Source organism: Pongo abelii, chromosome 15 (assembly GCF_028885655.2).
Source record: "Pongo abelii isolate AG06213 chromosome 15, NHGRI_mPonAbe1-v2.0_pri, whole genome shotgun sequence".
NCBI classification, from domain to species: domain Eukaryota; kingdom Metazoa; phylum Chordata; class Mammalia; order Primates; family Hominidae; genus Pongo; species Pongo abelii.
The window spans coordinates 92,746,069-92,763,135 of record NC_072000.2 but is presented as its reverse complement, the minus strand read 5'-3'; the positions used below and the strand labels follow the sequence as shown (position 1 = coordinate 92,763,135).

Here is a 17,067-nt window from a genome sequence, read left to right as displayed (position 1 = left end):
TAATATGGGAAAATAACTTTAAAATTTTAACATCATATGAAGAAATATGAAGAATATTTAATGTACTCCTGAATTGCCATAACACAATTAAAAAAACTAACCTGTTTGAAAATAAACCAAGTTTCAAAATTTCATCTGTTACATCTTCAATGAAACTCAGATACAACAGTTCTTCTTCACTGTAAAAGGAAGGCAATATACGGCATAAAAATTATTCCTTACTTATTCTGAAAACTGTAAGAAACATTAGTACCTAATTAGAAATATCTATCTCTACCATTACCAATGTACTTCTATCTCATATTACTAAGGGGAATATTACAAAACAAACATGTCTACCAACTCAAATTATGCAAGGATAAATATTTACTAAAGGTGATGACCTAATAGAGTAAAATTTCACACATATCTGCAATATCCATAGCAGTAAAAAAGAAGCAGAATTAAACAACACAAAAAGAAAGCAACAAAGGACAAGGGGCAATCAAATGCAATCCACTGGGAGCAAGCACTCCCGAGGAATGTTTTAAATTTCCTCTTGCTCCTGACCAGGTCCAGCAGCAGAGGTGCAAGTCCCTCTGCAAAGCATTTGCAAGAAGGAAGAGGAAAGTTGTCCAGAGAAGCAGGAGCTTCAGCTAAGAAGTCCTCTCCTAGCCCTAGGCCAGCATCTTGTTTTAAGGTTGAGAAATTTACAAAGCAGAAAAATTTACTTTTTCTCTCAAAACGTTTGGAGATGAAAAATTCTCATAGGAAAATGTGTGAACATAAATCTTGTGGTAATTTTTAACTACTTGAACACACTTCTCTATTATAACTATATTTTAGTAGCTATTACAAGAAAATTAGGATATTATTGTACGTTTGATTTTAATCAGCTGAAATTAGTGAATTAATACCAAATGTAAGTAGCAAGTAACTAAATTACTGAATAAGCAAATATAAGGGAAGAGTTAATAAGCAAATCAAATAATAGATTTAAATGTTTAATAAAAAGTTACACTTTCAAACTGATTCACAGGGTCTTGCTTATTTAAAAACAGCATATTTCAAAATAAACAAAATTTTATAAATTATTTTCCCTAAAAAAAGTAACGTAAAACAACATTAAAATCTACAAGTAAAATATCTGCGAAGAACTGCTGAGGTTAGAAACCTCTGGAAAGAGTATCCTGAACTATTAAAAGTCTGCATTTCTCTAAAACTCTTCTTTATTATTTTATTATTTTTACTTATAAAATAAATAAGAATCATGGATACTAATTATTAAAAAGTATCAGGTATTAACTTAGGGACAAATTTCTACTGGAGATAAAAATGACGTGATTGATAATTATTCCAGAAAGTTGTTATTATTTCTCAAATAAATTTGAGAAAATTATTCAGGTCATTTTCTCAAATTTAGTATGTATTATACAATTGATATCCCAAAGCTAGTTGTAAGACAGATTAGTGTTCACAGATGAATGGATAAAGAAAATGTATATATACACCATGAAATACTATTCAGCCATAAAAACAAATAAAATCATGTCATTTGTGGCAACATGGATGGAACATGGATGGATGCTGGTGAAATAAGCCAGCAACAGAAAGTTAAATATCGCATGTTCTCACTCATATGTGGAAGCTAAAAACAGTTGATTTCATAGAAGTAGAAAGCAGAACAGAGGGTACTGGAGGCTGGGAAGGGTAGATGGGAATGAGGGACAAGGTGAGATTTGCTACAAGATACAAAATTATAGCTAGATAGGAGGAGTAAGTTCTAGAGTTCTATACCACTATAGGATGACTACCATGGTTAACAATAATACATAGTTTCAAAGAGCTAGAAGAAGGATACTCAATGTTTCCAACACAAAGAAATGATAAAATGTTTGAGATGATGGATATGCTAATTAAACTGTTCTCATCACTGTACAGTATATGTATCAAAACATCACTAGGTACTCCATGAATATGTACATTTATTACTTGCCAGTTTTAAAAAAAGAGATTATTGTTCAATCCTGACTTATTTAATAATGGTTTCTATGATTCTTAATCCTTGATTCCACTATGCAAAACGAAGAGGTAAAAAAGATCTTACTCAGAATAGATTTTACTAGTTGAAGGGGGCTTCAGGGAATACTGACACACTGCCCTAGAAAGAGGAAGTTAAAGTAGTTGAGCAAAACAGTGGTTGGCATACAATAAGTACTCAATAACACTGTATATTAGTACAGACTGAATATCCCTTACCTTAGATGCTTGGAACCAGAAGTGTTTCAGATTTTGGATTTTGGAATATTTCCATTATATACTTAGTAGTTGAGCATCTCAATCCAAAAATCTGAAATCCAAAAATGCTCCAATGCGCATTTCCTTTGCGCATCATGTCGGATTTTGGAGTATTGTGAATTACGGATTTTCAAATTTGGGATGCTCAACCTGTAATTACATGTTTCAGCAATTTTTAAAGCACTCTCATACCCATATCTAATTTAATCTTCTAAACAACCCAGTCAGGCACGTTGGCTGTGTATTATTTTTCCCATTTACTGATGAGTTCACCAAGGGTCAGAAAGGCTAAGTAACTTTCCAAGGTTAATGTTAGTAAGCAGCAAAGACAGGTTTTTAAACTACTTTTCTAGTTATAAATTCACAATTCGTTTTAAAACTACACTACAGCACTTCTCTAGTATAAACAATGACAATTTGACTAAGGTTAATGTACAGATAATGCTGGATATAGATACATTACTATGAAAATATTTTTAAAGCTGGTCATCATGATAAATTTTGTTATTATTCAGTTATGTTACCAATAATTAATTTGAAGCTAAATTTTATTCACGTATACTCAATTATATCATTCTACTTTACTTCTTTTAGAAAGTATTAGAAAAGATGAATATTCCTTTCCTTAAGTCATTCTTAATATTCAATGAAGACTGGCTCAAGAGCAGCTTATATTAACAAATAATAAGTTACATGTGTTGAAACGCCAGAAATTTCAAAGACAGGGAAGTTAACAATGAACTCTCCATGGCCTTAGCAGGTGAGATCTCCCTAGCAAAGGCCTGAGGGAGAAGCCAGAGCCTGAGGGGATTGTGTGTATTTCCCTAGTGGTCTGCTACATAACACCTTATTCTTGCCCTCTTTTTAATCTCTACTCTTTCCTTCCTTCTACCCCATCCATCGGCATTTCATATCCATTCTCTGACACTGGAAATACATTTGACAACTGAAACTATCGACACATCTTTTAGGTTTTCTACTACCTGCTAATTAACGTATAATATTCCTTAATTACTCAACATGATGAGTAGTTTTTAAAGAGTGCCTCCATTGCAGTGAGCTCAGACCGCACCACTGCACTCCAGCCTGGACAACAGAGAGAGACTGTCTCATAAATAAATAAATAAATAAATAAATAAATAAATAAATAAATAAATAGTGTCTTCATATAGCACAGATTGGTCAAGCACTAGGATATGATGAATATTCAAAATCACAAATTATGACTCCTCAAATGGTAAAGCTCTTCAGTACTATTTGTGGCATGTAAACTGGTTAGCATCACTGCCAGAGGACTTGCCTTGGGGAAAATCATTTTTTTAATGAACAGTGATAATAAATAATACAAGTTGGTGTAGCTTTTTCCTTTACTAATGAATTAGCAAAATTAATTCATTTCAACTTTTACTAAGCACTTAAATTTGTAAAATTTCCTTGGTAAAACTAAAACTGTTATTGAATTACATAACACCAAAATAGATTAGAGAATGCAATTGAATAGTACTTATGTGGCAAATACTATATGTCTGTTATACAAGAAGGCAATTAAAGACAGTTGAAATTATTTGTCCTGTGAACTGTTTACCTTGGTGAGGAATGCTGAAGAGCATCATCCTTAATCTCATCCCATGTTGAGTCATGCCCTTCTAAAGGTAAAGGAGCTATTTTTTCTTTGGCATCATATGCCACACAATTAGATGCCTGGGGATGCAATAAAAAAATCTTTATTTTGGCTTTAAAATACATTACAAAAGCAGAAATAAAACATAGCAAATTTTAAGTGAACAGAGATATCCAGTAGATAAAAATTATACAGTACAACAAAGAATATTTTAGAATAATTTTTCTATCCATCCAGCACTTTTTTCTTAAAGATAAAATGACTTAATTCTTATATTTTAATGAGTGGCATTTAAATGACATTAAGAAATTGCCACAAATAAACATATAAAGGGAAAAACGAAGCAAATTTTCAACTTTTAAGTAAGTTTGAGGGAACAAAATATCATTATTCAGAAATTCAAATAGTTCATCTGTTTTAAATGCCAACATGTCAAATATATAGAAGCAGTGGTAGCGCTGGCAGCATGAACAATAATATTAACAAACAAAAATAATGGCAGCTTACTTTTATAGACTCCTTACTATGCACCACAAACTGTGCCAAGCATTTACTCGCATCATTAGATTCAATCTTTACAATGACAATTTATGTATAGTGCTTTACAGTTTTAAAGGTGCTGTTAAAATGTGGACCTACTGCAGTTAATACTCTACCGGCTTCTTCAAGTCAAGTACTGATGGCACTGACTATGGAATATGGGGACACACATTTTCTTGCAGGATTGTAAATAAATATTTTTCGTGTTTATGTAGTTATCTGCAGAGCTAACTCTTTCCAAAAATTTCAAGCTAGTAATAGCTATCATTTATTAAGCCCTTACCAGGCTAGGCACTTTGCCTACATCATTTACTCCTCCTAATAATCCTGCAAGTTAAGTACAGTTTTTCTAGATGAGGAAATTCAGCTCTCAGAGGATAAGTGATTTGTCCTTGGGCCTTAAGTGGCAGGGCCCTATGGCCCTATGTCAAACAGCGATTAATGGCTGAGATGGAAAACTACCACCTTCTACCCATTTTCAGAAGGGAAGGGGGAAAGTTGAGTATGATTATATTTTATTCTTCTATCTCTGGATCTGTGTTTGACATTTTAATAGACAAACCATTTTTATAAACAACACATTTAAGTCAGGACACAAGTGCAAGACTGACACTCCAAAAATAAAACAGACTCAAAGTTGCAATATTTTAAAAGAAATGATGCTAAGAATTCAAAATATAAACCCTGTAATAAACAGCTTTATGGTCTAGAAAAAGCAGAGGCAAACATAAGAGAATAACAGTTACTTATTCTTATAAAATGTATAATTTCCAATTATATAATATGTGGCAATTCTTTACAAAAAAAAAAAAGGTATAAAAACTCAACTTCTGCACTACTCTGCTGGCTCCTCTAGTAATCCAGGTCTGCATCTTTGAAAACAATACTTAAGGTATTTTACTGATCCTTCCATCTGTCCAGCCAGCCAACCAATCATCTAGGAAAGATGTTAGTAACAAATGACTTCCAAGATTTGGCAGGATCCACCTGGCCATTCAGAGAGAGCTATAACCATTTGTAAATAGGCAGACCTTCTGTATACTGGCTATATCATGTATGATAAGTGCCACCAACAGATTATTCTTCACAGTCTAAATAGCTGTACATATTCTATTTAAAGAAAAACATCTGTAATTCAAATGTAGCAATACTAAAAGACTTCATACTTATTACCTGCTTTATGTTCATTTCTGAATCTGTCATGTTTTTAGTCTCAGCTGTCCCCAACTCAGATTTAAAGCTGTAATAATTTAAAATAAATAATTGTTAATCCTTCAAAATATAAGCACTGTGGTAACAAGGTTTACTGGCTAGAAAAAATAAACTCAAAAAGAATGAGATCCATCTATTCTTATAAAATACATAATTTTGAATTATTTGATTTTATTTGATTAAATATCTGCAGACTCATCTGATATCACTGTACCTCTTATCTATATCCAAAGAAAAAAATACTAATCTTGTTTTTACTTTCTAAAGCAACTAAAACCTACTGCCAGATAAATTGTTTATGTAATACTAGAAAAACAATCACAATCACAAATCTGCTAAATCTCAAAACTTGACAAGATTTGTTTTTTTCTTTAGTCATTTGGCAAACTTTTATTGAACATTCATCTTGTTCCAGGCACTATTGTATTTGAAAACATTATTGAGGCCAATTATACTTAATTTCCAGAAATTATCCCAATTTAAAATTATTCTTGGCAGTTGTTGCTATGAAGACTGGCCTGAATATCTGCAGGGAATGGAGCAGAGGGTTAGATGGATAAAGGGTTAGTTTCTTCCCCTCTATAGCCCATTGTTTCGCCACTTTTAACATGAATCAATATGCATATTTCCACAAATGCTGTCTGATGACATATTTTAAGAATTCTCTGAAAGTATAATATTTAAAAACATACACAATTCTTGAACCATGCTTGAAATAATAAAATATGTAATTCATACGCATAAGGCGCTTGACCAGTTTAATAACTATTTTTCAGCAATTACTCTGATAGTTCTAGTGATACATGGAAAAGGAAAAGTCACATTCATCTCATTCCAATCAAAAGGGCACTATCTTAAGGCTGGCAGCAGAAAACAAGGAATATTAATTCATTAATTTTCATTTAATTTCCTGAAGGATTTACTATTGGTTGCTGATGTGTCATACCTTAATTCAGTCTGGGTTTCAGCTTCTATCCGTTGATCTGTAAAATCCTTTTTTCTTTTGGCAGGTGTATAATAGCGATACTGTGACAGGAAAGATTTTGCTTCTGTTTTTAAAGTGCGAGGAGTGAATGGCAATTGTTTGTTAGAAAAGAGTTCAGAATGTTTATCCAAAAGATCCCCACTGGGTGCTTTCGAAATGACTAACTGAAACCGGTGGGAATTTGGGAATGTGCTTCTGGGCCTTCTGCCATACAGGGTTCCAGAGCCCGGTTTCCGGGGCCCGGAGGCTGCATAATCCATGCTGGACGGGGAGGAACTGGAGTTCTTCTCAGGACCATTTGTGATGACTTTATCGGATTTATGTAGACTTAGGTGTAGTCTCTCTGAAGAGGGTACTAGTGACCTTGCAAAGGATGAAAATCCATTCATTTCTTCTTTTAACACGTCATCCTCAATTTTCGGTTCGCCTGAGGGCTAAGAACATTTGATATGACAGTCATCAACTGCATTACAAATTCATGTAATTGGGGATTTTGAGACTATACATTAAAAAAATGATAGCCTCAAGGGTTTACAAAATTAACTGATATGTTCCTGAAGATGTTAATATTTTATTTGAAGTTCTAGTCAAGTATTTAAACTAAGATATTAACATTTAATTCCAAATATAAGTAGTAGAGCAATCAATTTCCTTTCTGAAACTAAAAAAAAAACGAATAACATATCTATATTTGGGATCTTAAACTTGCATATTAAGATCTATTGGGAGATCTCAGTTTTATCTGAAAGTTTCCACACAAATTGTGAGCACCAATGCCCTTCTCAACCACTATTAGTGGCATCATCGTCACTGTCCTGTCTTGTCATTATTGGAGAGTGCAGTGTAAGCCATCCCTCTGTGATGTTAAGCCTTTAAAGAAACGAAAAGGAACTTCTCCTCATAATGTATGGAGCCCTGATTTAGGTAATTGATAATTTAAATATAATTAATAAATATTCATTCCATAATAATTTCATATATATTTCTCAACTTCTTTTCATTGGGGTGGGGGTAATACTTTGAAAAGGGAGGCGGCATTTTGACTTGCTCCATTTCTTTTTGGCTTCATTTTAGGAAAACCATTTCTACAGGTTATTTGTAAAGTCTAAAAACACAGATAATATTTTATTGTTTTATAAACTGAAAATGTCTAAGAAGCTTTGGCTATGACTTCAGGCCTTACAGACACATCTGTATATCCTTTGCAAAACTCTGAGGCACTTTCATCAGGTAGAGGGGAAATTACATGGAGGTTACAGAAATTGAGGTTAAAAATCGCTAGGATTTAGCCAGTTATATCTGTCTTATTACCTCATTGGGAGGAATAACAAGGGGAAGATGGACAAGTTGAGTAAGGAAAAAGCCAAGTGCTTCCTGTATGCAAGGTACTGCTCTTGACATTGAATAGAAGAGGAATAATAAGAACTTCTATCACTGCTACTAATATGTATGGTGTGCTTACTATGTGCAAGGTACTGTACTAATTTTCATGTATAGCTCATTTAATCCTAACATCAACTTCTGAGTGGTAGTACAATTATTACCCTATTTTATAGATAAAAACACTGCTCTGAGGTGCAGAGTCTCACAGATTTGAACAGAGGCAGAGCCCATGTTCTTTGCCACTTTATCATATTGTCTACTTAAAAACTTATTTGAAAATTATATGATTTTAGATTTTTTTTACAGCATAAAAAATTTTAAACTGATTTTAACTCTTTTTCTGGGAACAAATAAGTCAGCTAACCTAAAGTGCTGATTTATCAAAGCAAAAAATTGCAGATAACTAGACATTGTGACTACTACCTAAAATATGTCAAATCACCTTTCCTTTCCAACTGTTTTATAAACTTATTCCAAATACAAGACAAAATTACTCAAAGCAAGTAAGTATGCCGGCATTAAATTTTGAGTCACTAGGGTACTATTTGGTAAATGACTTCAAGATGTTAGTTTTTATAAGTAGTCCTAAATGATACTCACACTACAGCTTATGTACCAGAAGAGTTTAGCTCCCAAAGAAGAAATTTCTAAGTACAGTAAATTTCTTAGTAAAGTACTAAGTAAAAATATCCTATAGGGTAATTAATTAATAAGCACAGGAAGTATTTACACTTAGAAGAACAGCACAAACTGAGACCAGAGGAAGGAGAAAGAAATGCATAAGGCATTATGATTGCCTGTAAAGAAATGTTATCAGTAATGGTTATTTAATAAACAAAATGAAACGCTGAAGAAAGTCCTTTTAAAAGGTAGAAGTATATGTTAAGCTATCTCTCTGAAATGGGATGGAAAAATTGCTTCCGAACTTATTGAAAGCATGAAACTTTTCCCATTTTTGTATCTTATAATTTCTACCATGTATCCTATTTTTTCTTTCCTTGGAAAACAGTAGACTACAGTATAAAATCCACTGTACCAATCTGCATCTTGTTTCCTTTAGCTATGAATATCAGAAAACCTGGATAAAGATACTTGTGCAGAATATATGTAACACACTGGTAGAATCCCAAAACATGAACAGCAGATCACTGTAAAGTTCTGAAATCAGAAAAGGGTTCATCAATTATGTGCCAATGGAGCAAAGAGTCTGGTGGTACCCTGAACACTCACTTTCTTATGTCATTCTTAGTTTATGAGGTTTCTTGTGCACTGTTCCTGTGATTTCAGGATTTATGTAAAGTAATAACCATAACATAGTTTATATACTCATCATACTTTCATGTCAAGAATTTTACAATACAGAACTCAGTACTAAATCAATCTTTTTTAAGGATGTCAGAAGACATAACGTACAATAATTTTCCAATTGTCAGATTTTTAAATACTTGAAGAGTCAATTCAATTGTAGAATTGGATGGGTATAAATTATTTTAAAATCTAACATCTGTTTGCAAAAAAGTTTCAAATTATATTTTATAAAACAAATATAGCTCTTGATTTTCACTATTTTGTACTGTTTTTAAAAAGTTTCCCAGATTTTTTTTTTTTTAATCTTACTTTGTTGCCCAGGCTGGAGTGCAGTGGCCTGATCATGGCTCACTGCAGCCACGACCTCCTGGGCTCAATTAATCTGCCTGCCTCAGCCTCCTGAGTAGCTGGGACAACAGATGCACACCATCATGCCCGGCTTTTTTTTTTTTTTTGTAGAGATGGGGTTTTGCTGTGTTGTCCAGGTTGGTCTCAAACTCCTGGGCTCAAGTGATCTGTCTGCCTCAGTCTCTCAAAGTGTTGGGATCACAGGTGTGAGCCACTGCTCCCGCCTCTTTTCTAGATTTATTCAGAAATATAGATCACACCCACATATTCACTTAATCTTAAAAGCACACAGTAAGTGCTACACCAGTGAAGCAAATGAGTAGTATGGGAGCATTGACTAAGTAGTGAATGACTCAGAGTTACAGGGTGAAGACTGGAAGGGCTTAGGAGGGTTCTGAGGGTGACAGCATGTGAGTCAGAGTATGAGAGAAGAAAAGTGACAAGAGAATTGGGCAATTATCATAAAAGGTTTTTGATATATGACCTTTATAATGTATATAAAGGGCTAATACATTCAGAGGTTAAAGCCAGCATTTTAACTATAGCAGGCTTTACAGTGAATACAAATTATAACCATAACAGGTGTCTGTTAACCATAACACCCATTCAATTATCAAAATATACTGACCAAAATGAGGCTCTTAAGACAATCTGAGTGTATCTAAAATATTTATTATCAGGGCTTATCAAAAATGTAGGCAAAGTGCAAGTTACTATGAATTCTAAATGGAGTCAATAAAAATATAGATAAAATAATAAATTAACAACTTTATGGAGGCAAAAAGTTACATAGGGTTATAGTTGCTATTGGAAAAATGAAAACATCTAACATTTACAGAAATATATTAAAATATATAATATGTAAATAATATATATTTATATTTTTACTTTATTATAAATATAATAGATATATAAAATATATTAAAAAGATATATTAAAATATATGATTTGTATTTTCAAGAAACCCCATTCTTATCTCAAAATATAATTAGTAATTTATACTCATGCTGAATAATAGAAACAAATTTTACATTTTCAGTTAAAAAGTACAATCGCTAAAAATGAAAATACACCTGTGATTCAAACATTGAGTAACAGATTCCCAGATAGCAAACTATAATACAGAGCAGATAACAGATTTATTCTAAAGGAAGCAGCTCTATTCCTGTTCTTTTTATCTATATAATAGCCCTGGGGCTCTCAATCATATTCACTGCTTCCCCTGATGACTCCTAAATCTATTTTCAGCCCAGACCTCCTTGCTGACACAGATGCTTATATCCAAGTGTCTATTAAATATACTAGATGTTCCAAAAGCATCTCAAATCAAACACAGCCAAACAATAAACTCCTATCTCTTATTACCTCCAGCTCCAAAGAAAACCTGCACCTCATCCTATTATATTTCTGTGAATGATATATTACTATTCTCCTAGTTGCCCAAGGCAGAAACTTAGGATTTTAACTCCTGCCTCTTGCTCTTCACATCATCCACTCAGTCACCAAGTCCTGGAGATTCTACATTTTTTTTTTTTTTGAGATGGAGTCTCACTCTGTCGCCCAGGCTGGAGTGCAGTGGCACAATCTTGGCTTACTGCAACCCCGCCTCCTGGGCTCAAGCGATTCTTCTGCCTCAGCCTCCCGAGTAGCTATGAGTACAGGTGCACGCCACCATGCCCAGCTAATTTTTGTATTTTTAGCAGAGACAGGGTTTCACCATATTGGCCAGGCTGGTCTCGAACTCCTGACCTTGTGATCAGCCCACCTCAGCCTCCCAAAGTGCTGGGATTACAGGCATGAGCCACCACGCCTGGCCGAGATTCTACTTTCTAATTATCTCTTAAATGTATTCCTTATGCTCTCTCTGCTGTCATAGAATCATGTCTTAATTAGTGCTTCCCAGATTACTGCAGCTGTCTCGTAACTGTCCTCCACTGTTGTCGGTGTAGTCTGTATAGTGTCAGTATGATGACGTAACTTCCCAACTAAAAACTGGTCTATGGCTCCCAGCATTTCTCAAGGAAAAAAATCCAGACTTGTTATTACGGCCTTGGTATTTGATAAGCAGAGCTGTCAATCTGGCTTTTGCTCAGCAGTCCATAGCTTTGTTTTAAACCACATCATGTGTGCTAGGGGCAGAAAACAAAGCTCTTAAGAGATCATGCTTGAGAATCTGGGATTCTCTCAATGGCTACTCCTCAACTAGATGATTTGCAAGGAAACTTCCCCATCCTGAACCCTGGCACTGAGTTGAAGGAGACTGCTGGCCTTCTAATACCAACTCTAACAAACTCAAAAAGGAGAGAGTGGGGAAATCTAAACATTAGATATTTATTATTAAAGAACTGTTATTAATTATTATTTTTTTTTGAGACGGAGTTTCGCTCTGTCACCAGGCTGGAGTGCAGTGGTGTGAACTCAGCTCATTGAGACCTCTGCCTCCTGGGTTCGATTCCCCTGCCTCAGCCTCCCGAGTAGCTGGGACTGCAAGTGCGCACCACCACTCCTGGCTAATTTTTTTATGTATTTTAGTAGAGACGAGGTTTCACTATGTTGGCCAGGATGGTCTTGATCTCCTGACCTCGTGATCTGCCCACCTCGGCCTCCCAAAGTGCTGGGATTACAGGTGTGAGCCACCACGCCCAGCCTGTTATTAATTTGTAAGGCACAATAGTATTGTTGTGGTTTTAAAAGTCTATCTTTTGATATATACTCAAATATTTATGGATAAAATTATATGGTGTCTGGGGTTTGCATCAAAATAACCTAGGAGAGTGAGTGGGCATATAGGTGAAATAACACTGGCTCTGAGCTGATCATTGCTACAACCTAGGTGATGGGAACATGTGGGCTTATTATACTATATTTTTGTAAATGCTAAGGTTTTCAAAATTTAATAGTTCAAAAAATGAAACCACACATAAAAATAAAACAAACTTACTGTTTCAGCTGAGAGATAGAGATGGAAAGAACACAGCTCTCACCATTACAAGAAAAAAGCTGAACAATCTGCACATTAATGATTTTTCTTGAACTAATGAGAGAACTGAGGTCACACAGCAAGCAACTAACCTGAAATCTGGAGAGAGATAAGTATCCGAGCACTTGCTTACTTGGGAAAGATGCCATGGAATGCCACATAAATTGATAAGATTATGCTATAAATATTTGTTAATTTCCTAAAGACTGAGTGTGGACTAGTGATGTGCTCAGGTCTGTACTGGACCTGAGGGCTTGGGGAGTTTGTACCCCTTGCAGGTTTTTCCTCCAGGAAACCTACTTGAAGCTTATAGGGAAGAGCAGAGAGAATCCCTTTCCCACCTTCTCTTGGTGTGGCTTGGGGAGAGAAACAGCAGTCACTGTGGAAAATCTTCCCAGCTTATTTTCCCATTCTCTTTTAAGGAACAAAAACCTTAATCTGCAGGGGAAAATATCCCTTCACTTTTGCCACATAACAGAATCACAGAAGTGACATCCTATCATCTTTGCCATATTCTACCGGGTAGAAGCAAATTACAGGTCCTACCTGCACTGAAGAGGAGGGGATTGCTTAAGGGTGTGGGTCACTGTGGGGGTGTGGTCTTCAAATTTTGTCTACCACATTGAGTCAAATAGAAGGCATGAAATAAGAAGCCAGAAATAAAAACATATTAAATGCCTCATTAAAAAGACAATGATTATCACAGCACTTTGGGAGGCCGAGGCGGGCAGATCACGAGGTCAGGAGATCGAGATCATCCTAGCTAACATGGTGAAACCCCATCTCTACTAAAAATACAAAAAATTAGCCGGGCACGGTAGCAGGCGCCTATAGTCCCAGCTACTCGGAGGCTGAGGCAGGAGAATGGCGTGAACCCGGGAGGCAGAGCTTGCAGTGAGCCGAGATAGCGCCACTGCAGTCTGGCCTGGGCGAAAGAGCGAGACTCTGTCTCAAAAAAAAGAGACAATGATTATCAGATTGAATAATCTTACCCACCAAATACTAACCTAAAACACTGAGATTGGCAAGTGATGTTTAAAAAAAAAGAAGAAAACATTAAGATCAAAAAATGGAAAATGATATACCAAATAAATACTAGTCAAAATAAAGCTAATTTAATTATATCACTATCAGAAAATATTAATAGAAAAAGCATTAAGGTAAAGAAATTCAAAGCACAGTGATAACAGGTTCAGTTCACCAAGAAACTACCTCCTTCAGGATTTTCTGAATCTATATTCTGTATCTCTAATATCTCTAATGTAATAACATGCATTCAAAATATATAAATCAAAAATTAATAGTACCACGAGGAGAAATAGCTAACTACATAAGTATGTGGAAAATTTATCTCAATAACTGATATATTAACCAGACAAAAATAATCAATATGATATAAAAGATTTGAACATCTGGAAAATACAAAGTTTAATGAATATACTATATATTAAATACTACATGCAAAAACTATAGAATATATTTTATTTTCAAACATATAATGACAGGACATTTTTAAAAAATTGTCCACCTACTGGGACATAAAACAAGTGCTCAATAAATTTCAAGAAATGGATATAATATAGATGTTTCCTAATCACAATACAATTAGGCTAGAAATCTGTAACAAACAGATACTAAGGAAAAAGCAGATATAGAGATTAAGAAACAGTTCTAAATGATTTCTGGGTTAAATAAAAAAACATAATGAAAATTGTAGGCCGGGCATGGTGGCTCACGCCTGTAATCCCGGCACTTTGGGAGGCTGAGGCAAGCAGATCATTTGAGGTCAGGAGTTAAGAGACCAACCTGGCCAACATGGTGAAACTAGACTCTACTAAAAATACAAAAATTAGCTGGGCGTGGTGGCAGGCACCTGTAGTCTCAGCTACTCGGGAGGCTGAGGCACGAGAATTGCTTCAACCCAGGAGGCGGAGGTTGCAGTGAGCCGAGATCGCACTACTGCATGCCAGCCTGGGCAACAGAGCAAGACATCAAAAAACAAAACAAAAACAAACAAAAAGAAAACTGTAAAATACTTCGAATTGAAACATAATAAAAATACCACATATCAAAACTTGCGGGACGCAGCTAAAGCTGTACTTGGTGGAAAATTTATAGCGTTAAAAATGCTTACACTAGCAAAGAAGTAAGGCTGAGAATTAATAAATTAAATAAAATTAGAGACAGTACAGCAAAATAAACCCAGAGAAAGTCAAAGAGGGAAATAAAGATAAACACAGATATTAACAAAACAGAAAACAAAATACAATAGAGTAGATTAACACAATAAAAAGTGTGTCCTTTAAAAAAACTGACTCAATCTCTGATGAGAATGATGAAGAAGAATGAAGGCACAAATAAACTACCTTAGGAATAACAAGGGGAAATAATACATGTTCAGAAGAGATTAAGAGAATAGTATGAACAATTCTCTGCCAAAAATTTACATAAAATGAACAACTTCCTACATAAATCTGACATTGAAGTCATTCTATAATGACTTAAAAAATTGAATCAGTAGTCAAAAATCTTCTCATAAAGAAATACTTTAGGCCCAGACAATTTTAATGTTGAGTTCCATTGAATTTAAGGAACAAATAAACCAAATGTATACAAGCTAGTCTAGAGTACAGAAAGAAGAAATAGTGCCCAGTTTATTTTATGAGGTTAGCATAACCAGACACAAGGAGTACAAAAAAAGAAAATGACAGGCCAGTATCAATAACAGACAGATGCCAAAATTCTAAACAAAATATTAGTAACTAAGTCTAGCAACGAATAAAAAAGGTAATGTACCATGACTAAGTTCTGTTCACAACAGGAATGCAAAGTTGGTTTAACATTAAAGTTAATTGTTTGTAATTCATTACATTAACAGATTAAAAGAAGCTCAGCATAGTGGCTCATGCTTGTAATCCCAGCACTTTTTGGGAGGCTGAGGTGGGCAGATCACTTGAGGTCAGGAGTTTGAGACCAACCTGGCCAACATGGTGAGACCCCATCTCTACTGAAAATACAAAAATTAGCTGGAGTCGTGGTGGGTGCCTGTAATCCTAGCTACTGGGGAGGCTGAGGCAGGAGAATTGTTTCAACCCAGGAAGTGGAGGTTGTAGTGAGCCAAGATCATGCCACTGCACTCCAGCCTGGGCAACAGAGTGAGACTATATCAAAAAAAAAAAAAAAAAACCTACAGATTAAAAGAGAAAAATTATATCATAATACCGTCATTCCAAGAGATGCAAAAAAGCATTTCAAAAAATTAATAACCATTCAGGAGAAAGGGAAAAAAAAACTTCACAAACTAGGAATAGAACTTATTTAACCAGATGTTTGAAGGTATCACAAAAAACCTGTAACTGGGGTCTGCAAACTATAACCTTCAGGCCAAATCTGACCCAATGTCTTTAGTTAATAAAGTTTCAGCAGAACACAGCTATGCCCATTTATTTATGTACTGTCTATGTCCACCTTCCAATGGCAGAGTAGTTGTGACAGAGAGGCCTGAAAAGCCTCTTAAAATATTACTATCTGAATCTTTATAGGAACAATTTGCTGACCCTAAACTATAGTAAACAAAGTTAGATTGTACCACTAATGAAGTACTTTAGAAACATTTGCTTTTAAAAAATAAAAATACTATCTTACCTTTTGTAAGGTGTTAAAAAGTGACTTGGAATTATTTTTAGAATTGGCTCGTATTGCAGTTTTAGTTAATTTGAACTCTTTTTCACATCGTGCTAATTCCTTTTTGAGTTTCTCTCTTCGTTGTTGGTCTGCATCTAAAAAGGAAAACAAATCTTTCAAAATATGGAACAAAATAGAAAAATTGGTTTTTTGTTCTTGTTAGAGTAATAATTGGAACATTTTTCTTGTTAAAATGTTATGATATGTAAATAAAAATCCATTTATTTTCCTATATAGTTACTAACACATTTTAAAAATTATTTATTTCACATGTGCCTCTAGATATTAACTAACACATTTAATTTATAGAAATTCTAAATGGATTAACTATTTAAATAATACAAACAATGTAGTGAGATTTGTGTAGTTACCAAAAAATAAAAGAATGCCAACAAGATATGACAAACTGGCCAAGCCTAAGGGCATAAGAAGGCAATTCTTCGCAGTTATTCACAGAGATATGACGGTTACAAATGCTTAACCATGTTATTTATGACTATGTAATCACCAAATACCAAGCTTCACAAACAAAGAAGAAATAAAGTCTTTCCTGACAAGCAAACGCTAAAGGAATTTGTTATATCTAGACCTAGTGTGTTAGGCTGTTCTTGCATTGCTATTAGAAATACCCAAGACTGGGTAATTTATAAGGAAAGAGGTTTAATTGGCTCATGACTCTGCAGGCTGTACAAGAAGCACAATGCCAGCATCTGCTTCAGGGGAGGCCAC

The 17,067-nt window shown here is 34.6% G+C and overlaps 1 protein-coding gene across 16 annotated transcripts in view; it reads right to left on the bottom strand.

Moving 5' to 3' along the window:
* Positions 1-17,067, bottom strand: part of SPATA7 (spermatogenesis associated 7) — a 55,071-nt gene that overhangs the window by 5,146 nt on the left and 32,858 nt on the right. For 5 of the 16 annotated variants that reach the window (XM_009249375.4, XM_009249377.4, XM_054530366.2 and 2 more), the window contains 6 exons: positions 16,300-16,433; positions 6,597-7,069; positions 5,609-5,678; positions 3,863-3,978; positions 2,087-2,140; positions 102-179 (listed from right to left, as the gene is read on the bottom strand). In XM_009249375.4, the coding sequence (XP_009247650.3) occupies positions 102-179; positions 2,087-2,140; positions 3,863-3,978; positions 5,609-5,678; positions 6,597-7,069; positions 16,300-16,433 (925 nt within the window). The remainder of the gene's footprint in view (positions 1-101; positions 180-2,086; positions 2,141-3,862; positions 3,979-5,608; positions 5,679-6,596; positions 7,070-16,299; positions 16,434-17,067) is intronic. The other 11 variants (XM_002825009.6, XM_002825008.5, XM_024231681.3 and 8 more) reach the window with 5 other exon arrangements.